The sequence below is a fragment of the Penicillium cinerascens genome (assembly GCF_028974065.1).
Source record: "Penicillium cinerascens strain IBT 15544 chromosome Unknown contig_6_segment0_segment0, whole genome shotgun sequence".
Lineage (NCBI taxonomy): Eukaryota > Fungi > Ascomycota > Eurotiomycetes > Eurotiales > Aspergillaceae > Penicillium > Penicillium cinerascens.
Window position 1 is genome coordinate 120,619 of NW_026695295.1, and position 27,716 is coordinate 148,334.

The 27,716-nt window shown below is 52.0% G+C and overlaps 11 protein-coding genes across 11 annotated transcripts; 5 read left to right on the forward strand and 6 right to left on the reverse strand.

Annotated features, from left to right (window-relative positions):
* Nucleotides 1-896: 896 nt before the first annotated feature.
* Nucleotides 897-2,041, forward strand: N7498_006033 (uncharacterized protein; the record flags this gene model as incomplete). The annotated part of the gene is made up of 3 exons (XM_058453095.1): nucleotides 897-1,001; nucleotides 1,056-1,365; nucleotides 1,443-2,041. The coding sequence occupies 3 exons, from the start codon at nucleotides 897-899 to the stop codon at nucleotides 2,039-2,041; spliced, it is 1,014 nt and encodes a 337-aa protein (XP_058307286.1).
* Nucleotides 2,042-2,106: 65 nt separating this feature from the next.
* On the reverse strand, nucleotides 2,107-3,393 carry N7498_006034 (iron-containing alcohol dehydrogenase; the record flags this gene model as incomplete). The annotated part of the gene is made up of 2 exons (XM_058453096.1): nucleotides 2,107-2,481; nucleotides 2,545-3,393. The coding sequence occupies 2 exons, from the start codon at nucleotides 3,391-3,393 to the stop codon at nucleotides 2,107-2,109; spliced, it is 1,224 nt and encodes a 407-aa protein (XP_058307287.1).
* Nucleotides 3,394-4,341: 948 nt separating this feature from the next.
* On the reverse strand, nucleotides 4,342-6,180 carry N7498_006035 (uncharacterized protein; the record flags this gene model as incomplete). The annotated part of the gene is made up of 1 exon (XM_058453097.1): nucleotides 4,342-6,180. The coding sequence occupies one exon, from the start codon at nucleotides 6,178-6,180 to the stop codon at nucleotides 4,342-4,344; it is 1,839 nt and encodes a 612-aa protein (XP_058307288.1).
* A 575-nt stretch (nucleotides 6,181-6,755) lies between these two features.
* N7498_006036 (Y-family DNA polymerase) lies at nucleotides 6,756-8,651 on the reverse strand (the record flags this gene model as incomplete). The annotated part of the gene is made up of 2 exons (XM_058453098.1): nucleotides 6,756-8,441; nucleotides 8,499-8,651. 2 exons carry the CDS (start codon nucleotides 8,649-8,651, stop codon nucleotides 6,756-6,758), a joined length of 1,839 nt encoding a protein of 612 aa, XP_058307289.1.
* Nucleotides 8,652-8,792: 141 nt separating this feature from the next.
* N7498_006037 (DNA damage response protein RcaA) lies at nucleotides 8,793-11,071 on the forward strand (the record flags this gene model as incomplete). The annotated part of the gene is made up of 5 exons (XM_058453099.1): nucleotides 8,793-8,829; nucleotides 8,885-8,947; nucleotides 9,001-9,080; nucleotides 9,129-9,280; nucleotides 9,331-11,071. 5 exons carry the CDS (start codon nucleotides 8,793-8,795, stop codon nucleotides 11,069-11,071), a joined length of 2,073 nt encoding a protein of 690 aa, XP_058307290.1.
* Nucleotides 11,072-11,258: 187 nt separating this feature from the next.
* Nucleotides 11,259-12,634, reverse strand: N7498_006038 (glycosylphosphatidylinositol-alpha 1,4 mannosyltransferase I; the record flags this gene model as incomplete). Its single annotated transcript, XM_058453100.1, has 3 exons — nucleotides 11,259-11,435; nucleotides 11,486-11,593; nucleotides 11,648-12,634. 3 exons carry the CDS (start codon nucleotides 12,632-12,634, stop codon nucleotides 11,259-11,261), a joined length of 1,272 nt encoding a protein of 423 aa, XP_058307291.1.
* A 551-nt stretch (nucleotides 12,635-13,185) lies between these two features.
* On the reverse strand, nucleotides 13,186-15,571 carry N7498_006039 (uncharacterized protein; the record flags this gene model as incomplete). Its single annotated transcript, XM_058453101.1, has 3 exons — nucleotides 13,186-14,163; nucleotides 14,241-15,297; nucleotides 15,345-15,571. The coding sequence occupies 3 exons, from the start codon at nucleotides 15,569-15,571 to the stop codon at nucleotides 13,186-13,188; spliced, it is 2,262 nt and encodes a 753-aa protein (XP_058307292.1).
* A 1,622-nt stretch (nucleotides 15,572-17,193) lies between these two features.
* Nucleotides 17,194-19,824, forward strand: N7498_006040 (glycoside hydrolase family 2 protein; the record flags this gene model as incomplete). The annotated part of the gene is made up of 3 exons (XM_058453102.1): nucleotides 17,194-17,315; nucleotides 17,373-18,326; nucleotides 18,375-19,824. The coding sequence occupies 3 exons, from the start codon at nucleotides 17,194-17,196 to the stop codon at nucleotides 19,822-19,824; spliced, it is 2,526 nt and encodes an 841-aa protein (XP_058307293.1).
* Nucleotides 19,825-20,788: 964 nt separating this feature from the next.
* N7498_006041 (DUF895 domain membrane protein) lies at nucleotides 20,789-22,423 on the forward strand (the record flags this gene model as incomplete). The annotated part of the gene is made up of 3 exons (XM_058453103.1): nucleotides 20,789-21,058; nucleotides 21,132-22,078; nucleotides 22,129-22,423. The coding sequence occupies 3 exons, from the start codon at nucleotides 20,789-20,791 to the stop codon at nucleotides 22,421-22,423; spliced, it is 1,512 nt and encodes a 503-aa protein (XP_058307294.1).
* Nucleotides 22,424-23,124: 701 nt separating this feature from the next.
* Nucleotides 23,125-25,205, reverse strand: N7498_006042 (uncharacterized protein; the record flags this gene model as incomplete). Its single annotated transcript, XM_058453104.1, has 8 exons — nucleotides 23,125-23,410; nucleotides 23,477-23,700; nucleotides 23,753-23,822; nucleotides 23,872-24,177; nucleotides 24,237-24,601; nucleotides 24,657-24,716; nucleotides 24,782-25,047; nucleotides 25,109-25,205. 8 exons carry the CDS (start codon nucleotides 25,203-25,205, stop codon nucleotides 23,125-23,127), a joined length of 1,674 nt encoding a protein of 557 aa, XP_058307295.1.
* A 604-nt stretch (nucleotides 25,206-25,809) lies between these two features.
* On the forward strand, nucleotides 25,810-26,935 carry N7498_006043 (uncharacterized protein; the record flags this gene model as incomplete). The annotated part of the gene is made up of 3 exons (XM_058453105.1): nucleotides 25,810-26,144; nucleotides 26,207-26,586; nucleotides 26,652-26,935. 3 exons carry the CDS (start codon nucleotides 25,810-25,812, stop codon nucleotides 26,933-26,935), a joined length of 999 nt encoding a protein of 332 aa, XP_058307296.1.
* Nucleotides 26,936-27,716: the final 781 nt, after the last annotated feature.

Consider the following 27,716-nt stretch of genomic DNA (forward strand, 5'->3'; position numbering starts at 1 on the left):
ACCAACCGCGGCGCCCACAGATAATCACCATTGTCAGCGACGATCCCCAGCTTCCCTGTGCCCCGAATATGTCGATCTCCCCTCCCCGGTCATGGCTGCTCTTCTCCCGAGCTTTTATCGCTCGAGTCCGTCGTACGATCTCGGCCAGCTGAATCCACCCCGAAATGCCGAGTGAGTGGGCCCTATGCAATAATTGTGCCGTGTGGAGATTGCTTCTCATCATTTAAGCGCAGCTTTGATTCTATATAGCCTTTTTTGGGTCATGATGCATGACCTCGGCTCTGGGGCTCACGCCACTTTGAACTCACGCGTGGCGCTTCCGGATAGCTTGTTCCTATTTATGAGATACCTAAGATTGCTTATGCAGTAGACCCCGATGCCTTAAGGCCGAGGTTTAGACATAACGCACCGTATCATGCACGCGTTATGTGGTAGGACTACCCCGCACGCGGGTATTCACTTTCCTCGGTCCGCTGGCTCTTGTAGACGGAAATCAACTTGTGGTCAGGCGTGCATTGAGAATATGATCAGTGGGGTTGAATCATGCCTCATGCTATTCGGACGGGGAGTCTATCCGGGATAACGAGAACAGTGTATAAATAATTAACGTTTGCCTACCATCCTAGAAGCTCGACAATATATTTCTATTGATCAAATAATGGTTTTGCCGCTTCAAGCCCAAGACTGAAATAAAAGTTCTCATCATGGCATGGCCCACCTCCATATCGAGCGTGATGGAGACCCCAGTCACCAATCACCTATCTCAATCATCCCTACAAGAACGCATTATTTATGGACTGCTGGGTTTGGCCACATATCTGATTCTTGCCTCATCATTGCGTTTCCAGAGGCGTCGCAACCTCTACAATAAATACCCTTATAAGACTCGTTCATTGATGGGGAAGATGACAGTTCAAGATGCGTTTGCCATCCAGAAGACAATAATGCAGATGGAATATCCCTTCATCGTCCTTAAATCACTCCAGTTTGCTCTGTTTCGAGTAATAGATCTCCTGTCAGACGATTTACAAACCCCACTAACTAACCCGTCATAGACATATGGAATTCCGACAATTTCCACCCTCCTTCTGAAAACCTCTCAGTTCTCAGACTCGGCGACTTCATTCAAGCGATATGCGGATACAGGTATACTGATTGGCGAGTTCATGGCCTTCGATCCCGGTTCAGAGCGAGCACAAACCGCTATTGCACGAACCAAGTTTCTCCACAAGGGCTATCGAGCCAGTGGGAAGATCCTGGGAGATGACATGCTATACACGCTTAGTCTGTTCGCAACTGAGCCTATCCGGTTCGTCAAGCTATATGAATGGCGGGAGATGACAGAAATGGAGCGCTGTGCTGTTGGTACGTACTGGAAAAGTCTCGGTGATGCACTTGGCATCAGCTATGAAAACTGCCTTCCGGTAAGACCGGCTTTCAAGACGGGATTCACTGGTTGGAAGAGGTCAGTGTGTGGAGCCAGCACTACGAAATGCAGCACATGAAGCCGCATTCTCGCAACAGGGAAATTGCGGAGAAGACGATCGATGTGCTGGTGTACAATCTACCGGGCTTCATGAAGCCACTGGGTGTATACTTTGTCTCTTTCCTAATGGACGAGCGTCTTCGAAACGCGATGATGATGGAGCCTCCTCCCCCTTTACTCAGCGCGATATTTGGCTCTACCTTTCAACTTCGCAGATTATTTCTGCGATATCTGGCCCTACCACGTCCAAGTTTTATGCGTCTGAATGTCTTCACGGACAAGCCCAACGAGCATGGCAGAAACTATCTCACGTTTTATGAAGGTGCGCCGTTCTATGTCCAGCCCACAGTCTGGAATCGCTGGGGCCCCGTGGCGTGGGTCAAGTGGGTATTGGGACAGCCCTTACCGGGTGACGATGGTGACAAGTATTATCCTCGGGGCTACTTCACACCGGATCTGGGTCCTAAGTATTTTGAAGGCAAGGGGAGGAAGGAGTTGGAAATTATCAAGGACAGTCTTCGAACGCAGCGAATGGGACAATGCCCATTTCCGTAATTTATTTGCTTTGATCAACGATCATGTTTACAAGTCCATCTTGAATAAATCTTACTTCTGCCACACTATCCCACTACCATCTCGAGAATCTGTAGTACCTGCGATTTCTCCGTCAATGGGACCGGGTTTGACTGACACAGCGGGTCGTGCAAAGCATTCTCCGCTAGCATGTCCAGCTTGTCGCGACCGATGCCAACATCAGCGAGTGACCGGGGCATTCCAAGCTCGCGGATCACTGCATCTAAGACATCCCCTAAATCGGCGGCTGAAATATCATCCAAGCGCTCGCGCAACACTCCAGCGACTACTGGATCTTTAATCAAAAAGTCGCGCAAGCTGGCCTGGCGGTCGGTGTTGGCGTTGTGTGCGGCATTGAACTTGCATACGGCTGGAAGACAGATGCAGCTGGTTTCTCCGTGGCCAACACCGAGAGGCCCGAGCTGTGTTTTATTAGCATAGTAGAAGAACAACAAAAAGAAAGATTTGGAGTTAAAGGGGCGTACTTGGTGTCCAATACCGTGGCTTGCTCCAAGCTTAAAGGATATGATCGTACAAGCAGCCATGGCATCAACTGATCCGAGCTGGCACTGCAGAAAAGCATCGCGATCTGCGCGGTTCTTTTTGCACCGCACGAGACCCGGTACCAAGCGACTGAGCGCATTCCGTGCCAGCTCATCTGATTCTGGGGTAGTGATGCCGACGGCACAAAGAGTTTCGACGCAGTGATCAACGGCACGCACTCCAGTACTCAACCAGATAGAATCAGGCGTTGTCTCCACCAGTTCCGGGTCAAGAATAACGAACTCAGGACCGCGGAGTGGAGGGTAGAACATGTACTTGCGATGAGACTGGTCCTCGGTGCCACCAGCAAAGTCAGAATACTCGCCAGCGGACAGTGATGTAGGGACGGAGACAATGGGAATAGTAGACGCGACGACATCGGCACGCTTCTTGGAACCCTCCGCGAGCGTTTCAAGGTCCTCGGCCGTACTGACATCATTGGCGAGGGCAAAAGCAACGATTTTAGCTCCATCAGTCAAGCTCCCCGCACCCAGCGTCAGAAGCATGTCTGCCTTCACTTTGCGTGCATCGGCCACGATTTCCAGGACTTCAGACCACTGAGTGTGTGTTTTCATGCCGATGCGCTGACCGGCTACCCTTTCAGGGCCCAGGGCAGCTGTCAGTCTCGTCAAAGAATCAGTGTTGCGCGCAAGAGAACCCGAGCAGATTACGTATACGCGTGAGGCCTTGGTGTTGGTGACATATCGAGTGGCTGCGGTGGGGAAATCAATCCCATATGACAGCTGAGGACGGCTATGGCCATCAAAGGCCGGGCGCACGGTTTCGGGCATTATGAAAGTTGATACGATGGCGAAATTTGACACCTTGAGGCAGGTGAGTTGGGCAATGAAGGTCTTATATCATCACTACCTTCCGTATATGGGGCCGCCCCGCGATTCCCGGTTTAGCCCAGTGGCACCGCAAAAGTGCCCGGCGGTGTGTTGGGGGGGGGTCGGAGACTTTTGCGGTGCAACTATAAATAGCGATCTCCAATTCACACTTTTAATACTGTCTAGCAGACGGTAGATGCGGCTATACGTAACTAGATAACTTCGCCGATGCTCCTGGACGTGTAATAAATTCGCCTCATACAGTGCTCAAGATCATGCCACCGATAAAGGCGATTCTGGCATTCTGCTATCAGAGCCATGGCACCGCCCAGAGAAGTGGGCCAGCCACAGAAACGATCAGATAAGATCTACTGTGATAATTAGCGACAGAAATGAGTAAGAGTTGCAGCATATCCAGGTACATAGATGGAATCAATTCCAAAAACACGGGATTCACATTCAGTGACAAAGGAGGCTGTGTAGTCGGCATTATCTAGTTCTCAACTGATTTCAAAGCAATTTCCGGCTTTTGGAGGAAGAAAGCGGCGGCGGCTAGAATACGAAAGGACCAGTTTGGAAGGAGGCACGAGTAGCAGTGAGACGCAAGTCTTATAATTGGCCGAGGATATGAGTACAGGAAGCAGACAAGTTGTGCATATCGGGTATCTATCACAAAGTCAAAAGAGTAGGGAGGGTAGAATCAACCCATGCGAAGCAAGATCTATCAGTCATCACCGATGGAAATATCGAACCAAATGAAAGAAAGCCGTCAGGGACAGATGTGGTACATGGGGGGGAATCTGAACGAGAGAAGTAGACCAAATGCAGCGATGTATCAAGAAATAGTAGTAAAGATCAAGCAGATGTGAACAAGGGGTATTTTGCAAAAGTTACAAACGAATGGAAAGATTAGAAGATTAAATCGGTCCCACCTGGAGACGAAGGTAGAGGGAGTGTTGCTGGATCAAAGTCAAAGAAAGAATCGGACGGTGTGTCGTGAGGAGAGGAAACGGCGTATTCAGTAGACGGGCTGAGCAGTGCGCGTCCACTCTCGCCGACCTCGCCCAGCTCTTCAGGGGATAAGACCCGTCCGCCCAACTCGATATCCTGGACACGGACACTGTACTCAAGGGCCTTCCGGCCTTCCTTAATCAGCTCTTCAGTCCATCCCAGGCATCGTTTCAGGCTCTGGTTCATTTTCTGGCTGTCAACCAAAAGCTCCTGGTGCCGGGCAAGGTCAACCATAAATCGTTTCTCGTCATGTGCTCGATGTTTCGCGTCGTGCTCAGCAAGTGAGTCTGGACTCAGAATCCCTTCGTCCGCTATGGAATCTTCGTCGCTGAAATCAGACATGTCATCTTGGGATCGGATAGATGAAAGTTCGCTGACACCCTCTTCCAGTTCGCTGGTTGTTGACAGCGCGGTACCAGAAAATGAACGGGCCGAAGGTGCCATAGACAAACGTCCAGACCGACTGAGGCGTCGGAACCGTCGTAGCTCTGCTTTTTGGTTGCGCATTTCTCGCTCCAAAGTTCGGTTGATAGCCAGCAGCGACGAGTTGCTAATTTCCAGGTCCAGAATCTTGCGTTCTGTACGAGCATTCAACGCCCCCTCGCCAACTTCGGACTTTCCAGGGCTCATGGGGATTGACATAGGCGGGTTTGTGGAAACGGACGAGCCGTTACTGAAAATGCGTGGGCGAAGTGTCGGTATTTGATCAGACATCACGGGTGCCGTGCCATCATTCATGTTGTTGGATATGATGACTGGACTGGCGCGAAGACCATCCTGTACAACGTTGTTATTGCTGGTCGAATCAAGACTTGATGATTTCGCATGTCGTCCAATTGACGGGGGGCCCGATCTTTCAGGAATGATACTCGGCGGCGAGCCGAAACGTTGCAGGATGTTCTCTAATCCCATGTCCGGGTTGGGACTGGGCTGTGAATTTGTGTCATCGGAGAGTGGTGATGCAGCATCTGAAGGTCGAGGAGATTTTAAACGTGGGGAGGGCGAGGCGGACGGTTTAGTTGGTACAGGGCGAGGGAGTCCCCCCGAACGGCGCTTCGCAGAGCTTAAGAAATAAGAATCTTCTGCGGCCTGCCGTTCTTGGTTCCCATTCGCATACATGAAGCTCGAGACCGGAGACGTCTTGCCCTGGCTCTGCCCCTGTCCCTGGCCCTGCCCATGTCTAGGACGGATTGTATCCAAATCGGAGGAAGTGGTGGAGCGTGCCTCAGAGGCATGGAAGAACATGGGAGAGGCAGCTGCCATGTCGGAGAATGAGTTGGGACGTGAAACTTGTTGTCCCTCCGCAGTCAGGGTCTTTGCTCGCAAGCTCCTCGACTGCTCCGCCTTCACCAAGCGAGCCGGGCTCCGTTCCGTCCGACGTGTTCCTTGGAGTCCCAGGCCAACTGTGGGTTGAGAGTATGGAGTCTGGGGTGACGGAGCAGGAGGCGTATTCGTGGGTGAGGCGAATGCAGTATCGCGTCGAGTCGTGCGGGAGCCCGATCGAGGGGTGACGTTGGTACTGAGGAAGGTGGGAGGGACGGCGGTGATCTCATCTTTGGTGGGAGTGGAATAGGGATTATCGGAGTGTGCGAGACGACGAGCAACAGAAAAGCCAGGACTCGGACTGGCCAGCTTCGGGGTCAAGGGAGCCTTCTTGTTAGTGCGGTGAAACGCCGCGGAGAGGGTGGGCGTAAACGGTTTGGCGGGATAGCCATTGTTTTGTTTATCGGACGTCATAGTTGCGGAGCGGGCATTGCGAGGCACCGCAGGCTCGTGAGCATGATGACACCGGCCACGGTGGAAATATCTCTCTCGGACAGAGACGAGACAGGGAGTGGCCTGATTAGAGTGGAGAGATGTGTGAACGTGGGAGGCGAGGGACTCGAAAACATTCGGCCCAAATACGGTTTAGGGCGTGCGTTCACCGCAACGCGGAATTCCGAGTAAACACTGCACTCGGCGCTTTGAGATGGGAGTTTATCGAAATGGATTTGAGTGATAACGGTTTAAAATGAAGTCGTATTGTTTGTTACATTTATTGATCGCTATTCATACATCAAGCGACACAGATGCAGGGCCCTGACAGGCATTCCGATGCTCCACTCGGTATCCAATCGGTCTGTCGATCACGGTCAAGGATCCTCAGAGACGTCGCCGGGTTTGAAGTGCAGCAAAAGCTGCCGAAACGCGAAGTTTGCATATCTATCGTGGCCATATGCCACGCTCGGCGTGTGTCTGGTGGTTATTTTGCTGTTCACCGGTCGCTCAAGGGCCACCGATGCTTCATCACTCCTGGGATCCAGGATCCAGGATCACAGGAAGAAAAGTCGTTTCTGTCGCGGGTCACCGTCGGCACTGCTCGGTTGAGTGGACTTTCTTTTGCGAGTCGCTGGAACTGAAGGCACCCCCTGCGAGGTGTCTTCAACCACCTCACGGATGGTCTGCCTAGAGAGACAGAAATCCACGTGGTCATTGAAGACTCGATCATCCGCAACTTGCGGCCGACCACAGATAGGACATTCCCACTGGGCGGGTTGACTTTTTAACAAGTCAACAGCACTGCTGGGCCCGGCTGAATCAGGGAGATCGGCAGCCTCTTGGCTCAGCTGTTCCAGGTCATTCATTTCATCCTGGACTTCTTGCCTGGCCGACGTCTCGAACGCCTCCTCGGGGCCGATCTCATGGTCGACTTTCTCGATTTGTGTTTCCGGTGTTCGGACGGAGCTGGGCTTGGGCTGCGCCGCGGCGCCGAAAAAGTTGATACCGACTTTCTTGGTGCTGACCAAATTCGAGCATCGAAGACCCAAAAGCCGCAGCTTCATGCCAGGAATGTCTTTCTCAAGTTTGGCCAGCATAGGCAAAGCAAATGCGTAGAGATCCTTTGCTTGAGAAACGGCGCGTGGTGGAGCTGTCTGGCGGGTCAGCACCTCAAACGTATGAAGTTTCACCTTCAAACAAAGTGTCCGCCCTTTGAACTGGGTGCGTGCCAAATCCTTTTCCATCTCCTCGGCGGCCCAGCGGAGCTTGGATCGAAGTTCTTCTTTGTCTCCGATTTCATTAAATGTTGTCTCTGTGCTCACACTCTTTCGTTCGCTGGCCTCAATCGGCTCAATCTTTGTCCGTCCCAGACCGAGATAGCACTGAGCCAGAAATTGAAATGCCTTCTCGCCAAATAACTTGGTCAACAAGGCACGATGTGGATAGATATCCCCACATGTCACGACGCCGATGGAGCCCAGCTCTCGTTCGAAAACACGGCCAACGCCATTGACTTTTCGAACGGGTAACGTGCGCATGAATTCCATGATCGCTTCTCGGTCATTCGCAACGCGGAATTGACCATTTGGCTTGTTCTGGTTGGACGCAATCTTGGCAATCTTCGCATTGGCAGCAATACCGGCGGACACAGATACCTTCGTGGTCTCGAGGATTCGTGCACGCATGCTCTGAATTGCCTCTTCTGGGCCTATCTGATTCTCATCACAATAGGCAGTAATATTCAAGTAAGCCTCATCGACACTAGCAGTCTCGAAGAGCGGGTCGTATTCTGCCATGATGGCACGGATCTCGTTGGCCTTCGCAGTATACTTTTCGTGGTTCTGGGGGAGGAGGACCAGCTGCGGGCACAACTTCTTCGCGACAAAAGACGCCATGCCACTGCGAACTCCAAATTTCCGGGCCAAGTAGTTGCAGGTTGTCAACACGCCTTTACCGACGGCCATGGGAACGGTTTTCAGCTCCGGCCGATCGAGTTCCTCGACCGCTGCAAAGAACGCGTCACAGTCGACATGGATGACATACTGAGAGAGGTCTCGGCTCAGCTCCAGCTCGGCGAGATACTCGTCAGCTCTTCTTCGTTCCTGACTCAAATCGAGTTCGTCGAGACGGGCTTTCTCTCTGAGAATGCGCTCAATTTTCACCGTGAGATTGCGATCTCGCTCCTGCTCGTGGTTGAAGAATTTGGAACCTTTGGAGGCGTTATAAATGATTTCCGACACCTAACCACCGGTCTTAGCTATCCAGCTCGGAATGAAAATAACATCACTTGTTCGCACCTTTTGCTGATCCACGGCATCTTGACCCGCTTTGGTTAAAGAGGGCCCCAGTAGCTGATATTTCAGCGTCTCATAGTCCTCCACGCCCCCCGGCTCAGACTGCTCCTTTTTGTCCTCGTCATTTTTGTCGGCCGGTCCACCCGGAGATGCCATAACTTCGAGCCATGAGCGAGCGCGGAAAGTAAAGAGTTGATGCGCAGGCAGAAGCCGCGAAAGAAACGCCAAGTCACGTGTGCACGCGTTGACCGGTTCACGTGTTGCGGGCGGCGCAACTTGCAGTCTTCAACTGTCTCGATGTGGATTCTCGATTCGACGGGGGATTTTCTGAACGGTGGGTGGCGGTGACAATTGGTGATGCGATGAATGACAAGACTGACATCCCGCAGGGAAGCGTGTGTGGTTGCGACCCGGGAAGAAGTACCTCTTCGGTCGAATCAAGCAGGATGGTGGTATGTTCAGTCCGCGATGCTTCTATACCTCAACTGACTGGGAATATCACCAGTTCTCCATGCCGTCGATCATAAAACGATCTCCCGCAGACACATCGTGATCCAAGTGTTTGAAGTCCGCGATGGAGATGGAGTATGACCACCGATTCGATTATCCGAGTTAGTTTCTGACAGGCACCAGACTCGCACGCATGCACGAACGCAGATTCGCATTACCGATCTCGGATCGTCCCGCGGAACAACGGTGGATGGAGAACAAATCAAAGGACAGGAGCGCGTCTTGAGCGGGGATGAGCACACTATCCAGCTGGGTAAAGCTCCAGATGCTCTACGGTACGTTATCCGCCCGCTTGTGCTGGTGCAGACTGACAGTACTCCAATAGTATAAAATGGGAGTCAGTGGTACTGAGTTTCTCGTTCTCTACCAAGGAGATGAGAGCTCAAGACCCTCTGGCCAAAGTTCGCTCACGGCTCGAAGCCCTCGACATCAAAACCGTGATTGATTACCTTGTCGGCCATACGACACATGTGGTCCAGAGCAAGCGTAATACGGCGAAGGGCCTGCAAGCGCTCATCAATGGCAAATTCATTGTGCAAAACTCCTATATTGATGCACTGGTTTACGCTGCCTCTCCTAGCGACCTTGAGAACGAGGAGTCGTTATCACCATTGGAGATGGATTTCGAATCATCGTGGCCAGATCCGATGGAGCATCTTCCCCCTGCTGGTAATGAGCCGACCAGCCGTTCCGCGGTTGCTTTTGCTCCCAACGCTTCCCGAATCAATGTCTTTGAAGGATACACATTCGTGTTCGGTGATGCTGCTCAGTTTGCCAATCTCCAAGCCGCCATCAACAATGGTCAAGGAAAGGCACTCTTTTATGAGGTCAAAGATGGAGAGACTACAGCAGCAGAAGTCATCCAGTTCATGAAACAAGCTGCGAGCTACAAGGGTCGTGGGACTCCGGATGGTGTTGTCCTCGTGCGTTTTCGCTCAAAGGGCGAGTATGAGCAGTGGTCCATTGAGGTTGGCAATGACGTTGCCCTAGCGATGGACCGACGTGTGATTGAGCAGAGAGAGTTTCTCGATGCCATCCTCGGGAACGACGCTTCTCCGCTTTGTCGCCCTCTTCCCCGTGAGGAAGGATCAAGTCAGGTCTCTGTGGCTGCCACGCCATCAGAACCCGAGCCAACGTCTGCAACTCCTCCCCCGGAGGCAACACAGTCAAGATCCAGGTCAAGAGGGCCTCGAGTACGCCCCTTCGTGAGCAAGATGAAGACCTTCGATGACGGTTTTGACATGGATTCCATCCCAGTCCATACACCCGGTGTTGACGACGCCACTGACACTCAACCAATGGAAATGGAGGCACATGAACCCACCCAGGCCATCCAGCATCTCAATACAGTTGAAGAGGTCGAGGAGGACATGGTGTCCGATCTGCTGCCCGGCGCACGTGCAATGAAACGCCGACGAGAAGAAATGGGCGAAGACCGCCACAGTGGCAGAGCAACCTGCGTGAAGACTGAGGTTCCCAAGCCGAAGCGGCCCAAGCTGGACGTATTGGAGGCGGCACGAAAGCATCGAGAAGAAGAAGAAGAAAGACAGCGGCAGGAGGCAGAAAATCTACACGGATCCCAGGATGTGAATGTCGAAGAACTCAAGAATCTCGCCATCATCGAAGAGATGGATGTTCGTCTCCGCGAGCCACCCGCACGACAAAGTGAGGACCCGGATAGATGGGATGAGAGATGGAATGGCCGCAAGAACTTCAAGCGATTTCGACGCAAAGGAGAGTCGCAGCATTCCCGCCAGCGAATCCAGAGCGTCATTGTCCCCCTGGAAGAGGTGACCCGAAAAGACTACGGTATCGGCGAATACCGCTGGGTCGGCAACAGCAAGACACCCGAGGTCAGCCAACCGGTAGAGCGCGAAGAACCAGCTCCCAGTCGTGAGGAGCCCGCTTCATCGCGATCAGAACTTTCGGGGGCAGCTTCGGTGACTCCAGATCCGACTTCCTCACAACCAAGCTTGTCTCGTGCTCGCAGTCAGAAGCGACCGCGACAGACCCATGATTCGGATAGTGACGAAGAGCTTCGTTTCCGATTCAGGCGGAAGCGTTAGCATTGGGAGGGTTTGATTTTCAGATCAATATTGCATATCTTTTACAGCGTGGATTTGTCTTCCGCATCGATACCCTCGTCAATATCATACTCCAATGTCATTTATGGATTGTCAGTGTCGGTTCTTTGTAGGTTTCTAGGAAGCTTCATTTCTATTGTGGTACATAGGCCGATGTGCCTGTGCAGCTTCAAGGCTTAATTCTAACCGGGTTATTTACATCCTCGCTCTCGCCACCGTCACTAACAATGATACCCAGAATCCACACGTTGACACCGAAGAATAATACAGATGCAAGGAAGAGTCCTGGCACAAAGGATGAAAGGCCGAGGAATTCGAGATTGTAGCCCTGAGATAGCCAGAGAGCCTAAAGACGTTAGTTGGGAGTATCCAAAGCAGTTCAGTGGAGAGCATTACCTGTCCAAGGACCCAGAAAATTGCCGCCGAAATACCCAATGCGGGCTTGCGGATGAGCGAGGAGGACGGCAAGTAGAACGGCAAAAGAATGAGGTACCACAGGAAGTACTGTCTCGGGATTAGCTAGGGTGATCGAGTTGGTGAGAGCAAGTACCAAATTACCTGACTGGTGCAGACTTTGTTAAAGGTGACAAATGCAAAGGTCTGAGCTAGCATGGCAGTCGCCAGGCTTTTCTTCGCGAGCACGAGCGGCAGGGCGATCACCGCAAGCAGTAGCTGGGGTAAGAATGCAACGGTTTCGAAATGGAATGTCACAACATCCGCAGAAGTAAGGTACAGCAGGGTACTGTAAGGCGAGAAGTTGTGACGATGGTCGATGCGCGTTAGGTGGTGGAAGAAGGTGTGATGAACAAACGGCATGCCGTACTGAAGGTACATGGCCAAGTTCAAGGCAACAAAGGTGACCAGCGCAGCCAGAGTCAGCTTAACACGGGAAGCAGTCACAAAGCCGGTGATCCGGGACAATAAATCGGATTTGGTGTCCGGAGCAGCACCATCACGCTGAGCATCCCACCACCAGAGGATCGAGACTCCATATATGAACGGGTAGATCTTGAAGTGCACAGCAAGCCCAAGAATGACACCCGCCAGAACAGCTTTCCTTGTCAAAGTAGCCCACAGCAATGCAGCAACAAGCACTCCAAGCAGACCCTCGGAACTGCCACGAGTGCTGATATTGGCAACCATTGGATTCCACAACCAAACAGCAGCAACGTATCTTAGCGCCCGCTCGGTCGGGAAGCTATAACATTGGCGCAACAACTGAACAACCAGCCACCCAGCAAGGACATCGGCCAGAGCGAAAAGCGCCTTACCAAAGGCGAAAGTCAAAGTGGCCCAGGGGGCCGATCCCTCCCAAGCCGTCGGAAGAAGCATCCACGCCAGAAGCGGTGTGTAGCGATAAGTGTCTCTCGCATATGGCGACTCTCCCGTGGAGACATATCGCGCTGCATCAGTGAACACCATGTAGTCAATGTCGGTATATTTCACGGCGGAGTTGGCATCCTGCCAGCCGCCGTAGACGAGCAAAACGAGGCGCAAAACCGTGGCGGCGACAAAAACGCGCGAAGCAGAATCAAAAAGACCCATGTTGATGGATGGACGGGAATTCGTATCAATCCTGTGCCGAGGCGTTCTTGTGGATGTCTCCCGTGTTTAGGGGACAATTAGCCTCCAAAGTCCGTCGGTTGAATGGCGGAAAGCAGCGGACACTCTGACAACGTACAAGGCTGAACCAGTCTATGAGAATATCATGTCATGATTTGCTCAGCTTCCCATACTCCAGCTGCCCTAAGTTGCAGTGTTTACAGATTTCATTTCCAGTGAAACGTCGTGGTTGGGTAGTGAGCTGAGTCAGCGCTCAACATTGCCCTTTTTGGTGGCGTCCCATGCCGCCCTAACGAGAATCGTGACCTTAAAGTGAGCTTGTACCACAGTATACAAAACATCAACATTGGAACCATTTTTCGGGGACCAGTGATTTTTAAATATCGTGTATTTCTTTGATTGGTTTTGGTTTGACAGCTCGACTCTTGAAAGTATACACTGCGCTTCATTTCCGGTGCCCAGGCTAACGCTGCATATTTCTTTCCCAACACCCGTAGACATCCAAGTGCGCAACAGAAAAAGTGATGAAACGGTCAATAATAAAGCGGAGGATTGACGAAATATGGATCCGGCATATGCTCAAAATACGGTTGACTCCCAAATTTGGGACCCTTCTCATGATTCGGAGTCAAAAGCGCCATCGCCTCTGCACGGGTCTCAAGATCGGTAAGTCCAGGCCACAGGTTACTGTCGCTCCAGCTGAGATACTCCCACAAATATTGACCAGAGTCATCAATAAATGGCGTCGATAATGGATCGGCGATTCCATTTGCTCCTAGAGAAACTCTCATATGTGCGGACTCGGGCGACGGGAACAACGGCACATCCCGACCGGCGAAATAGATGCTCGTGGAGAGACCAGCTGCAGAAGTGAACGTGGTGAGATCTTTACCCCGCTTACTAGCCTCGTATATACGCGAGACAGCATCAAGAGACCCTTTCGCCGTATGTCCGTATGATTGCATGCGCGCCAGGGTTGCCATGGCCGTCTCAACTTGTGCCTGACAAGACTCGATCGAAGCACGGGGATCATCACTCGTGGGGTCATTTAAGAAAAGTCCGAGCAGCGGCACCAGAGAAGCCTGGAAAGTCCACCAGACAGCATTCCAGCCACAGAGCTGGTTGAGCTGGGCTGTAGCAGCGATATTCTGGATAGACAGCTCGGCGATTTCCCGACATTTCTCGATGGCCGTGCGTTCTTCTGATCGTAGAGCAATATATGGGACGCGCCGCATAGCGTAGCTCAAAAGGGTAGGTCTGTAGAGAAGCATGCGCTGGTTAAGATATCGCCAGCGCATGACGGTTCGGACGGTGCTGATTGACTCGGAGCACGGTTCGTGGTCTTTGAGGACCGGCGGTAGATTCGCCCACCAATCGAGGAGTAGGATATCTGCATGCGACATTTCCTGGTGCTTCACGAGGGGTGCCGCTGCGAGGGATTCCTGGACCTGTGATGCGATCTTGGCAAAACGAATATTTTCCACCAATGGCAGGATCTCGAGAACATTTTCCTATAATAAATGAGCAGAGGCCTTTCAGATGTTATTTATATCATGCTCGCCTTGTCTCGACAGTTAGGAGGTCTGACGGTGATGTTTGGACCAAAGCGGCCCATACTCGGACGGCCAAGCGTCATCCCTCCCCAAGTATCCATACAGAAGAGAGACCACCAGACTCGGCGCTTCAGATCTATGGAGGCGAGTTTTGCTGAATTTGGTGCCTGGCGGGCTTCTACGAATTCTTTGTGTAGACCCAGCCCTGCCGCCATTCTGAGCGCAGCGCCCATGAGAGAGTATGCGAGGTTCGGTTGGCTGATATAGTGGCAATACCAACCACCGATCAGTCCCAAAGCTTGGATAGTCTCCAGATGGGAGCTTCCCAGAGAGCTGAGGTTCAAGTGACTCTTGCATCGTAGGAAGTATGTTTGGTGTGTCATGTCGTCTGGTCCCGAGGCGGCAATGCTTCCTAAAGCAAGCACAATATTCAAGAGGGCAAGCCAGTGATCGTCTCTCCGGAGACCTGTGATGTAAGTCTCGCGGAACATTTGTTCATCAATCATCGGGGCAAAAGATTGGAAATACAGGAAATATGCGTCGAGCATTTGCATCTCCGTCGAAGGGATTGCAAGGTTTGGTGGTGTGACGGGCGCTTGGTTCCACGCATGCTGGGTGTCATAGTCGAGACCGCCGTCGCATGGCCGAGTGGGTGGGATTTGAGTGAAGTAGGATGCAGCCCCCGGATCAAGCCAGACGATGACTTTGAGCACCGCCTGGATGGAGCATACACCCAGATAAGACGATGATGGTCGAGCAGAGAGGGAGAGGGCATTCACATCGTCAGAAACACCCTCCACCAGCTCGCCGGAGCTGGGTTGTCGACCGTCATCTAGTTCTTCGGGCATGCTTTGCAAAGATTCGAGATTGTCATCTTCATGCGAGAGTGGAGACACATGAGCCTCCACTGAGCCCGAAGTCGCAGGGGACGCAGGACGCGGCGCGTTAGCCACGTAGGAAGATGAACCGGTGGTCAGCTCGAGCAGTTTCTCTCGGGAGAGACTGACAAGAGACTCTGGGGCCATGTCGGGAAAGAGCTTTCCCAGCACGCTGCGATATTCATCCAAAGTGGTGGACAATTTCTCGACATGTCTGTTGAACCTCAGTTACACTCATATCACAGGGCGCGAAAAACATACCTTCTTGAAGGTCTTGGGTCGGAGTAATGACATTGATCCGCTTTCTTATACCACCGGCAAGCCTCACAAGGTTTCTCACCATCGCATTTAATTTTGCGATGGCGACAAGAAGTACAGGCGCGTAGAGTAGTGACCCTACGACCAACAGACTCGCGGCGCTCATTGCTGGGTCTTCGGACCGGCATCGCTGGCCCCGGATTCTCAAAACCCTCAAAGGTATGGAACATGACTGTAGCGAATGGGACACCGGTCACAAATCACATATTTTTTGCGGGTTCTTGGGTCGATCAGTGAAGCATGAAATCGGTGATGTTGTCGTATGGTTCCAGACAGCACTGCACAGGGTACAGTGTAGTAGATGCGGGGTTAGATTGTGCGGGCTATGGTGGAAGGAAGATCATGTCGTCCTGTAAATGAGTGGAGTGTTGAAACTCAAAAAAAACTGAAGGATAAGGGGGAGGGACATCAGAGAGGCTAAAACGGGGTGGAGAATAGCCTGATCAGCCTAACATCTCCCCCGCATTTCGGAGAACGCACGTTTTTCCCTTTTTATGCCCTCCCTCCGGGTTCCCGTCTCGCTTATTGGATGTCGATGTGCGAGAGTTACAGTTCTAGTTGAATGAATGCTGCATAAAGGCCGGGTGGGCCCTCTAGAGTAGAGTATCCGCGTTACCGTGACTGATTACCGTACATTTGACCGGGATTTAAATGAGGGTCTTGAATCCTTGGGGTGACAGGTCTGCGCACCGGAGGGTGCCACGCGCCAAGCCAGGGTGGTGAAATTACATCGAATTACGGGCGCCGTTCGCTCTTTACGAGCCACCATTCACGCACCGGGACGTCAGATTCAATTTCTCCAGAGAGGGGGCAATTTCCCCGGACTCGCTTGATCGCAAGGTTTGTATGGTTCCATGTTGGAAGCGAACCCTGCAGGAGAACAGACGATCGTCCGGAGCGATGCGAAGCAAAACATACCGGGGTCTTCGTCTGAATTACGGTGGTAAGTCTTCCTTTAGTTACATCGAAAGATACCTAGGTAGACGTAGAAGACACCCCGGGGCCGGACAAACGTACATGCAACGCTCCTGTTATTAACACGACCCTAGTGAGGCTCACTGGTTTCACCCCGGGAGACCAAGCGGTCTGGCACCTCCATTTAGGGGACGTCACCTCGGCTCTCGCAAGGTCTGATCAGGTGGGGCAAGATGCCCGGCAGTCATCCAATCGTCATCGGAAGGATACTATTAATACCGAGACCCACGTGTGTTTGGTGAGAATGCCGAAATACCGTTGCATTCCCGAGCCATTGGTTCGGCTAGGAGACTAGTCTTGCGGCCGTACATAGTGTGGGGCTAGTGGTTTCTATCGTGAGTCGATGAGCTAGGATTGATGCGGAGTTCCCGTCGTCGGGCATGGGCATGAACGGCATGAGGGAGAGCCATGCAAGAAGTAGATTTTGGCTCGGTGAGCCTGGGGAGAATGTCCTCACGGAGAATGACGGTGCCAGAAGCTGCGCGGGTGGTGGTCCGTATCCAAATAGGAAATGTGGGGTCCAACCGTTCGATCCGATCTTATGCACCGGGTCTTATTTGTGTATATACTGAGTCGAATATGAGTGATGGTTGATCCCGGGCCTTACGAACAAGGCAAGGAAAGGAGCAAATGTTATTTTGACCTGATCGACTCCCTCTTTTTGGCCGAATCCAGGAGTGTGCATAGCACGTGACCGCCAGGCTCCCCGTGCCCAAAGAGGAAGCCGCGTGGGGATGTTTATCGATAAGCCCCATCGCATCTCCGTATAAAAAGCCCCGTCGCAGGAAGCTGTTATAGTTCAGACTTCGCTGCCATAATGGAGCTCTATAAGCAGTCGCTTTCCACCGGGTGGTCCTTCAGGGACCGCGATACCGACGAATGGATGTCCGTTCCCGCGGTGCCCTCCGTGGTGCAACAAGATCTCATTGCAAACCAGAAGTAAGCTTCTCCACTCCAGTGACCGGACCACATGTAGCAGCTCTGACCGGAGGACAGACTGAAAGACCCGTTTATCGGGTTCAATGAACTGAAAGCCCGTTGGGTCAACGAGAAATCATGGGTTTACCGGAATGTGCTCCGGAGACCGAATGTCCCCGAAGGAGCGGCAATTGAATTGGTATTTGATGGTCTCGACACTTTCGCTACGGTCACACTCGATGGCCAGACGATCTTGCAAAGCGACAATATGTTCCTCGGACACCGGGTCAATGTCACCAAGGCTTTGGAAGCCGAGGGTGAACATACTTTAGAGATCGAGTTCGACTGTGCCCTGCTCAGAGCTCGTGAACTGCGAAAGCAAGATCCGAAACACAAGTGGGTTGGATTCAACGGTGACCAGTCTCGACTGGCAGTGCGGAAAGCTCAATACCACTGGGGCTGGGACTGGGGACCGGTCTTGATGACTGCGGGCATCTGGCGTGCAGTCCGATTCGAAGTATACACTGCTAGAGTGGTTGATCTGTGGCCACAGACAAAACTGGCTGCAGATCAGCAGACCGCCGAGGTGACTGCTGTCGCCAAGTTTGATGCGATGACCACCGGAGACTACACAGCTCGATTCAGGTTGAGCTCAAAGGGGAATGAAATTGCCCATCAGGACGTTCCGGTCTCGACGGACCAGAATGCAGAAGTCACATTCCGGGTGAACCGCCCTGAGCTCTGGTGGCCACATGGATATGGCGAGCAGGCTCTGTACGAGGTCTCCGTTTCGCTTGTCCGAAATGGCGAGGCGGTGGACCAAGTGAGCAAGAAATTTGGTATCAGGACCGCGGAAGTCATTCAACAGCCGGACAAGCATGGCAAATCATTCTTCTTCCGAATCAACGGGATGGACATTTTCTGCGGTGGGTCATGCTGGATTCCCGCCGATAGTCTACTACCCAATATCAGCGCTGAACGGTACCGCAAATGGATCGAGTTGATGGTGGAAGGCCGGCAGATCATGATCAGGTACGGTACTTACCCTGTGTGTGCAGAATTACGCTAATTGTTGTTTAGAGTCTGGGGTGGTGGAATCTACGAAGACGACTGCTTCTATGAAGCCTGCGACGAGCTTGGCGTGCTGGTCTGGCAGGACTTTATGTTTGGCTGTGGCAACTATCCCACCTCGCCCGAGATCCTGGAATCGATACAGCAGGAGACGGTGTACAACGTTCAACGTCTGCGGCATCACCCATCTATTGTGGTTTACGTTGGAAACAACGAGGATTATCAGGTACAGGAATCGGAGGGATTGACCTACAATTTCGAAGACAAGGACCCTCAGAGTTGGCTGAAGACGGACTTCCCGGCACGCTACATCTACGAAAAGCTGCTGCCGGAGGTTGTAGCGGAACACTCTCCCGCGACATTCTATCATCCCGGTAGCCCGTGGGGCGATGGGAAGATCTCATCTGATCCGACAGTTGGAGATATGCACCAATGGAATGTCTGGCACGGCACGCAAGAAAAATACCAAATCTTCGACACGCTGGGCGGTCGATTCAACAGCGAATTCGGCATGGAGGCCTTCCCTCATCTGTCCACCATCGAACACTTTATCGAGAACCCGGCCGACATGTTCCCACAATCCCAAGTGATGGACTTTCACAACAAGGCCGACGGCCATGAACGACGGCTGGCAACCTACTTGGTGGAGAATCTACGGACGGCGACAGACCTCGAAACCTACATCTATCTCACGCAGATCGTGCAAGCCGAGACGATGATGTTCGGCTACCGAGGCTGGCGCCGCCAATGGGGAGACGAGCGACACTGCGGAGGCGCCCTACTGTGGCAGCTCAACGACTGCTGGCCAACCATCTCCTGGGCGATCGTGGACTACTTCCTGAACCCCAAACCCGCCTTCTACGCGGTGAAGCGAGTGCTCAACCCGATCGCGGTCGGAGTACGACGAGAGCATCATGACTGGAGCGTCGCTCACGCACAACCCCCACAAACCAGCCGGTATGAGCTCTGGGTAGTAAACAGCAAGCCACAAACCCTACAGGGCAGCATCGAACTACGATTCTTATCGGTGGCCACGGGAAGAGATATCCGATCCCCGGTGGTACGCGATGTCACGATCCACGCGAACGGGACGACGGATGTCATGACGGGGTTGATCGACCACATGGCCGAGGAACCACACGTGGTTGCCGCGCGGTTGTGGGTAGACAACAAGATCGTCGCACGAGATGTGGATTGGCCGCAGCCGTTGAAGTACCTCGATTTCTCCACACGGGGACTTGAGATCCAGGTTCACCGCGGAGATCAAGCGCGCGTTGTGATCAACGCACGGAAACCGGTGAAAGGCCTGGTGATCGAAGAGCAGGAGGGTGTCCGAATTAGCGATAATGCCATGGATATCGTGCCGGGCGACGAGCAGACCGTAATTGTCCGCGGTCTGGGAAGCCGATCGCTGACATACCGTTACCTGGGACAAGACGCCTGTGGCGTGTTGGAGTGAGATGGAGCACGATAGCGATAGCAATAGCCAAAAGCTTATCCCGAGTGTTGACCGTTCCCATCGCTTCCATTTCCAGGGGAGAGTACACAGTAGATAGTGAATGTGACCCCAGGATGCGATCTCCCGGTAATCCGCAGAGGGAGGGCCAACCCCAGGTTTCACTTCGGTAAATGTGGCGTACCCCGGTCTCCAAGTGGATGTTACATTTGTGCAGATAAGCCTCGCCTCGCCCGGCCTTTTTAGCCCCAACCGAGCCCGTATTCGCTGACGGGTGATGACAGGGTGCCCCTGTATCCTGCCCGGTGTCATGCTAAGTGGCATGCTAAGGTAGCATTAATGAAGCCATCTTGCCCTTTGGTCTGCATGTGCATTGGACCGTAGACTCGGATGGGTTGGTATTTGGTTGTGTCGCTCTAAAATTAGCGTCTACTCGTGGCAAGGCAAGACCGTCTCTTGCGGGGTTTCGGTGACTCCCGTAGCTATGTCTCGCGACTCATCTCGAGTTCCAGCCGTGCTCACTTCATCACCCCTGAAGCTTCTCGTGCGGCCGCTTACCCCGATCCCTCGTTCCGGGGTAGGTAGTACTCCGTACTCGGAGAACTGATGGATCACAAGTGGATCCGCCATCTAAACCCAGCTCGATGAGCCGTCACGAGGCCTGTAGATACTGAGGCGCACGTCCCTCACGCAGCACACGATCCACAGTCCCTTATCAAGCCACGGCAGAAATCTACCGTATGGCTGGGATGGTAGCTGTCTCATTGGAAGGCGTTCGAGCACGCTAGCTTGGCTGCCATCCCAATGGAACAGTCGAACGATCAGGTTTCACTCGCGTCGATTCGAGCTTACACCCCTGCTAGCGGCTGAGATTGGAATAAAACCTCCGTCTTCCCTCCCCCCTCATCCGTGTTTTCGATTTTCAAGATCACCGCGGAGTCTGTCCGATTCTAGTTCGCCTGCCATCATGTCTGCCGACAAAGAAACCATGAGAACCACCGACGAGCATGTCGCTCCGGCCGAATACAACAATGCCAGCTTCGACGCCACCGCTCTGCCGTCCGGATGGAAGTACAGACAGCGTCGAATCTTCGGCTGGGCGATCCCCTGGTATGCGTCGCCCAAGGTGCAACTTCTCATGGTCGCCTTCGTGTGTTTCATGTGCCCTGGAATGTTCAATGCGCTCGGTGGTTTGGGAGGTGGTGGAAAGACCGATGCCGAACTGGCCGATAACATGGTGAAAACCCCCTTTCTCTCTCTCTCTCCGACTCCAAAGCAAAGGGAATATACGGAGCTGACGGCCGGAACAGAACACCGCGCTGTATAGTTGTTTCGCAGTTTTCGGTATTTTCGGCGGAACCTTTGTCAACAAGCTCGGTGTGAAATGGACCCTGGCCTTCGGTGGCGTGGGATACTGCCTCTATGCAATTAGCTTGTTGGTCTCGGTTCACGCCAACGTTGCAGGCTTCAACCTGTTCGCCGGTGCTTGGCTGGGTATTTGCGCCGGTCTTCTCTGGACGGCCCAGGGTACGATCATGATCTCCTACCCCAACGAGAAGCAAAAGGGCAAGTACTTTGCCTGGTTCTGGGCAATCTTCAACATGGGCGCCGTCATCGGCGGCTTGATCCCCCTCGGTCAAAACATCAACGTCAAAACGAACAAGACTGTGTCGGACGGCACGTACATCGGCTTCATCGTGCTGATGGCCATTGGAGCCCTCCTCGCCGTCTTCCTCTGCAACGCCAGCGACGTTATCCGTGAGGATGGAAGTCGCGTCATTCTCATGAAGAACCCCAGCTGGAAATCCGAGCTGGCCGGTCTGTGGGAAACCCTCCGATTCGAACCCTTCGTGGTCCTGCTCTTCCCCATGTTCTTCGTTTCCAACTGGTTTTACATCTACCAGCAGAACGCCGTGAACGGCGCTTACTTCGATACCCGCACCAAGGCACTGAACAGTCTTCTCTACTGGCTGGCCCAGATTTTCGCCGCTGCTATCTGGGGATATCTCCTCGATGTCCAGGGTGTTCGCCGCTCTACCCGAGCCAAGATCACCTGGGTCGTTCTTTTCATCCTCACCTTTGCTATCTGGGGTGGTGGCTATAAGTTTGAGCAGAGGTACACTCGCCAGACCGTGGACATCAAACTCCACCCGGACTGGAAGGCCTTTGACTGGTCTGATTCTGGTTACGTTGGCCCCATGTTCCTGTACATCTTCTACGGCTTCTACGATGCCGCTTGGCAGGCTAGTATCTACTGGTACGTGCCCTCAAAACCCCCCTAACTGTCAGCTCCACTAACCAATCCAGGTTCATGGGCGCCCTCTCCAACTCGGGTCGTCGCTCCGCCAACTATGTCGGTTTCTACAAGGGCATCCAGTCCTGCGGGGCGGCCATCGTGAACAACCTTGACGCCCGCAAACTCTCCTTTGAAAGGGAGTTTATCAGCAACTGGGTCCTGCTCGCCGTATCCCTCGTCTTCGCTGCCCCAGTCATCTTCCTGAAGATTCGTGATCACATTGACGTTGAGGAGGATCTTGCGGGTACTGATGAGACTCTCGCCGATATCCTTCCTGCTGATCACCCTGAGAAGGTGGGGGCCTAAGTTATGTAGGCGGAGTTTGATTGTTTCATGATATACCATATTTTCCAGGTTGATAATGACGGTTTGGATACGGGGAACGCGGGTATGTTCACATGGAGAAGTACGAAGCATCGACAGCAGGGTTCTTAATGTTCTTGGTGGATGTCCGCGTCGGTTGCGATGTTCGTCTTTATTTGGACCCGGCCTCACTTACTTGTGGCCCATACCCCACATTCGGGTTGATTTAATTTGAAATACTTCCAACCCACTTCCTCCATACAAGTAAGAAAATTGATTGACTATGACGTATACGGGCTGGACGAATCTCCCATCAGCATTCCATATCCAACAAATCACATACTCAAATATCCAAAACAAAATTCGCCTCAGATTCTATTCCAATGCACTCCTCGCAGGTATTTTCTCATGTGGTCCTTCCCACGTTTGCCATTTATGCATCTAGAAATCTAAGTGAGGAGGACTGTACCATGCGAGCTACTTGGGAAAAGAACGTACTTATTCATTTTTTCTGCCCCCCCCCATTACTGGTCTGTACGCAGTTGCTTTCAAGTACGAACGGAATAAAGGATCGATATGCCACCCTTTCATAGATTCTATATGAATGTTACATATGCGAATTTAATGCCTCGGGTAAAGAAGGAACTAAGAAATGAAAGCAAGAAAGGTATGTCTATTTGCTGGGCATATAAAAAGTACGGGAATCAATATGGGCTCTTGACGCCGGGGATACAGGGGTATCCCTTCTTCGCGTCGGCAAAGCTCCAATTCCGTGCCTTTTCGATATTTTCCGCAAGATCATCCATATCTTTGTTCTTCTCAAGGTTGGAGTTGGGATTATAGTTGCCGCACTCGTTGAAGTACGCATTGTACAGTCCCGGCGCGGTGAATTCGTTATCGAACAGGCTGGTCGGGTCATTTGGCTTGACGTTCTTCGGAACCCTGAAGGCGTCCTTCTTATTGCCGTTCTGAAGATAGCCCTCATGGATGCTGCATAGGAAGTCAGATGCTGGGATTCTTTTTGTTTTCCTTGCTTGACGGATAGATGCAACTTACCTCTGGGCCATAACCTCCAACGTAAGACCGCCAACGACGGACGGATCGCCAGTCATTTCCGAGTGAGTCATGCCGTTGATGACACTCAGCTTCTGCTTGGGCCGCTCGAATCGGTATGCTTGACCGCCAGCGCCACTCTTGTTGGCATCCACAAAGAAGAAGCACAGCTTGGAATATTTCTTGACCGTCACTGCGCAGTTCTTCCACTCTTTTGAGCCGTAGGGCTGTTTATACCATTAGAAAGCCGGAGAGTGCAATAACTAGGGATCGACTTACGTGAAACAGTTCGCCAAAGAGCACGTCTTTCTTGGCTCGGCTGCTGTCGTCACAAGCATAAGGACGGACACTGGCGATGTTAGCAACCTGGTAGAGAGTGATATCTGGAACATTCTTACATGAGCGTTGGGCGCGAATCGTCGTTCTGTTGAAGTGCGATCGGAATCAACTGCGCATACATGGCCTTCTGGGCATTGGCAATGATGTTTTGAGGCCTCACGGCGCGACTGAATCTGCCGTCTTTCAACATGTTCGATAGCGTGGCAAAGTCGGAGACCCCGTCGGCCGTGGTGCCATCGGCGAACAGCTCTCCGGTAAATAGCTTGTTGCTGTAACCATTAATGTTCTTCGCCCATTGGTCCGAGATGGAGTCCATCAGCTTCATGAATGAGCCTGCTTCTGTGATCATGCTAGTGGCTCCCTCCCTGTCAAACAAAAGTCAGCTTTCCTGCTTCTTTCATGTTGTATTCAAGTTGTCACATACACCAAATTCTTGCCGGCGCTGATATACTCGCCAGCAATGTTGGTGATCTCAAAGGCCATTTGATTCCCCATTTGCTTGTAGTTGTTCAGCTGGTTCTTGTAATATTGAGCGACCTGGGATGAAATATAGTCCGGAGCTGCACCGCCTTTACCGAGCGCCTTGGTCATAGGACCGATGGCCGATTCAACGCCCTTGGTGATAAGCTGGCTCGCACCCAGCGACAAAAAGTCCGCAACGAAGCCAATGATCTCCTCGGCTGACATCTTGGGCTTGTTATACTTGACAAAGTACTCGGCAATGTCATCCACAGACGTCAAATCTTTGCCCTCGGCGAGGGTCAGCTGCTCGGCAAATGGGGAATAGAACTGTAGCATATCAGCATTGGGCACCGCAGACCGGCAGAGAGAAGGGAGTTCTTACGTTGGCAACTGATGAAAGAGAATTGAGGATCAAGTATCCGGCAGGACCAATGGCTTGGTTCTGTGCATTGTCAGTATTTTATCGGTCTCTTCTAGTCTGAGAGAAACGCGATGAAGAGGACTTACACATTGCCCTTCATAGTTGAGGCAGTCGTTCTTCCCATCATTGGAGTCGAGAGCACCGATAGCACAGTCAAAGTTTGCGGCGGTATCACCCAAAGCCTCGGCAACGTAGTGCGATAGAGACGAGTACTTTTTGTGGGTGTTTTGCTGGAACTCGTACACGAGTGCCTCCCAAAGCTGATCGGCTCCCGATGTCGTCCACTGAGTTTGTGGGTCCGAGTCCGCAGGATTGGCGTACATGGGGTCCTTGCAAGACTGCTGGCTGGCATCTGATGAAAAGGATTAGATTAAACTCGGGGGAAAAGACAAATAGTGAAAAGGACGCCGTACTCAGCAAAGCCTTGGCGATGTTAGGGGCCTGAGGGACCGCACTGGCGCTTGCTGTAGCCGCCAAAAGGACGGCAGCACCGAGATGAGAAACTCGCATGGTGTGTATGAGTAAAGGATGAGAGAAGAGAAGGTTGATGCGATGGAGGGATACTCGGTCATTGTGGGAATGAACTACTTATCTAGCTCTGTACTAGGATGGACTCAGCATCCGATGTCTGCTAATGTGCTCGTCTCTCCCGTTGGACTCATGGATGGCCCGCGGACGGCAAGAGAAGCCAAATATAGATCTGCGCGAAATATCCATCCGTGGGCGATGCAAACGGGGGTAAAATGGGATACTATCTAAGGCAACCAATGTTTCAGCCTCTAAATCAAGCACAATGGGGCCGTATAAGCTTTCGGGACCCCTAGGGGTCCCCCAGGTACACTTAGGGGTCCGCCCCCGAGCTGTCCCACCTTGACATCAAAATATCAAACGGCCCCCAATACCGACCCTGAACAATGTCAACAGCCCCCAATACTACCCCAACCATTGCCCGCTTAGTGCTATCTTTGGAAGTGGTGAGAGATCCTTAGAATAGAAATTTTGGAATACCTTCTTGTCCCTCCGGTCATAAAAGTCGCGGGAGATCCTCTCCTAGAATATTGTCTTATCCAAACCATCCTATCCTTCTCTTCATTTCTTCAGTCTCACCCTCATCATGAAGCACCTATCCGCCTTCCTACTTCAAAGCTCCTTCTGCCTGGGACTTGCTCAAGCGGCAGTTGTCTACCCACGCGGTTCTAGCCCACCTCCTGCCTACGTGATGAATCCTGAGATTGCTGGGTGGGACCTCACCTGCGGCCTACCAAATCCCAATAATCACGGGGAGACGCGCATGGATGCAGTCAAGCGCGCCTGGGAAGGCGCCATGGAAATGGCCGCCGACTCATGGGATCGCTGGGAAATAACCAAACCCAAGCTTGAAAAGATAGACAAGAGTAACATGAATCCTGACTATATCGACCAACTGGAAGTGGACATCGACGATCCTGGGTATGTCTCCTTGTCTCTTTCCCACCAACTTGTTCAGAATGGCATCTAACTCTCCGTCTCAGATACACACAATTCTTTGCCCTACGCTGGGACAAAAACTTCCGGAAGGGAGTTGAAAATGTTCTGCACAAAATGAACACCCTTATCAACTCCATGCCATCGCAGAACGGGCGCCCAAAGACGCCGTTGTACATCTCGTGCAATGACGCCGGAGTCGGCCAATACACGTGTGAGAAGGATATCGCATTCGAGGTTGATTTGCCCAATGATGCGGGGTCCTACATCAACTTCTGCTCTCCTTTCTGGAAGCAGCCCCGTTTTGACGTGTGGAAGAAGGCCGCCGGAAGCGAGAAACACTCAAAGAACGGTGGGCCAGGCGATGTCAGCGAGAATGACTGGGAGTCTGTACGCAACCTCGAGCGATACGGACACGGCACTGATGGTACGTTCAGCCATTGAAAAAAAAGATTTAATCTGCCAATTACCCAAAGACTGACACCTCTCTAGCAAGCACTGTATTCCAAGAGCTCACCCACGTGAATTGGATTGGTAACACCAACCCGCTCGTTAACGGAAAGCCTACACCTGCGGATAACTCCGGTTTTTATATCAACTCCCAAATGTCTAAGAAGTGTCTCTCGAACAGCGCCAATTGCAAGGATCTAGTCAACAACGCCGAGTCGTTCTCGTGGTATGCCCAGTACGGATATTTCCGCCGCCGCGTTACTCCCCGAGCTGAGATCTGGCCACTTTGGGGACCTCAGCAAAAGCCTATTATTTTGCCCGTGTAAAGTGGGATAGAACTGTTTGAGGCGTTGGCACATGTCTTTCTCTTATCCTCATGCAATACAAACACTCTGAAATAGATCTTCTTCTCGATATATCTCCACTGTGTCGAAGTCTCCAAGATCGCAGTTTCTTCATAATTCATAGAATGGTCACAAATACCAATATGGTGTAAGTAGCCATTTGGCGTGTAAATGAAAATCTTGAAAGCAAAAGTCACAGCAACGTCGAGATAGACTTTCCCCTTATTCATATCCCCTCCAGCGTACATGAAACTCCTATCTCATGCTCTTTTTGTGCAATGGTATATAGGAATTTTCAAGTTACTGATCAAAATACAATATATTGCAACAGAAAAGCAGCGAAGCACAAGATAGAAAGTGCTATGCATAGTGTTTGTTGGCGTTGGGATACAATTATGTATTGGGGCACATGCAATTGTGCCCCGACGTACGGATGGGAATAAGATCATCGATGATGGTTCAATTCAGGCGGGAAAGGGGGCTCCCTGAACTGTTTGGCCCCACGCCCCCCCCCCCCCGACCCCACGATGTTGTCTTCACTGTATATTGTAGTAGGACTTATGTGAATCAGAATCGCGGATATGGTTAGATCGCTTTTGTTAACCGGATTGTATGACTTTTCGGAACTAAATACGACTAGAGAAAGGAAAGTCGTACGATGCAAAGGTTGGTGCTGTGGCATTGGACAATAAATGAATTGGCAAGGATAAGAATGCTGAATTTGGGATAAAGATTTGACAAAAAACAACCAATCTATTTGGTA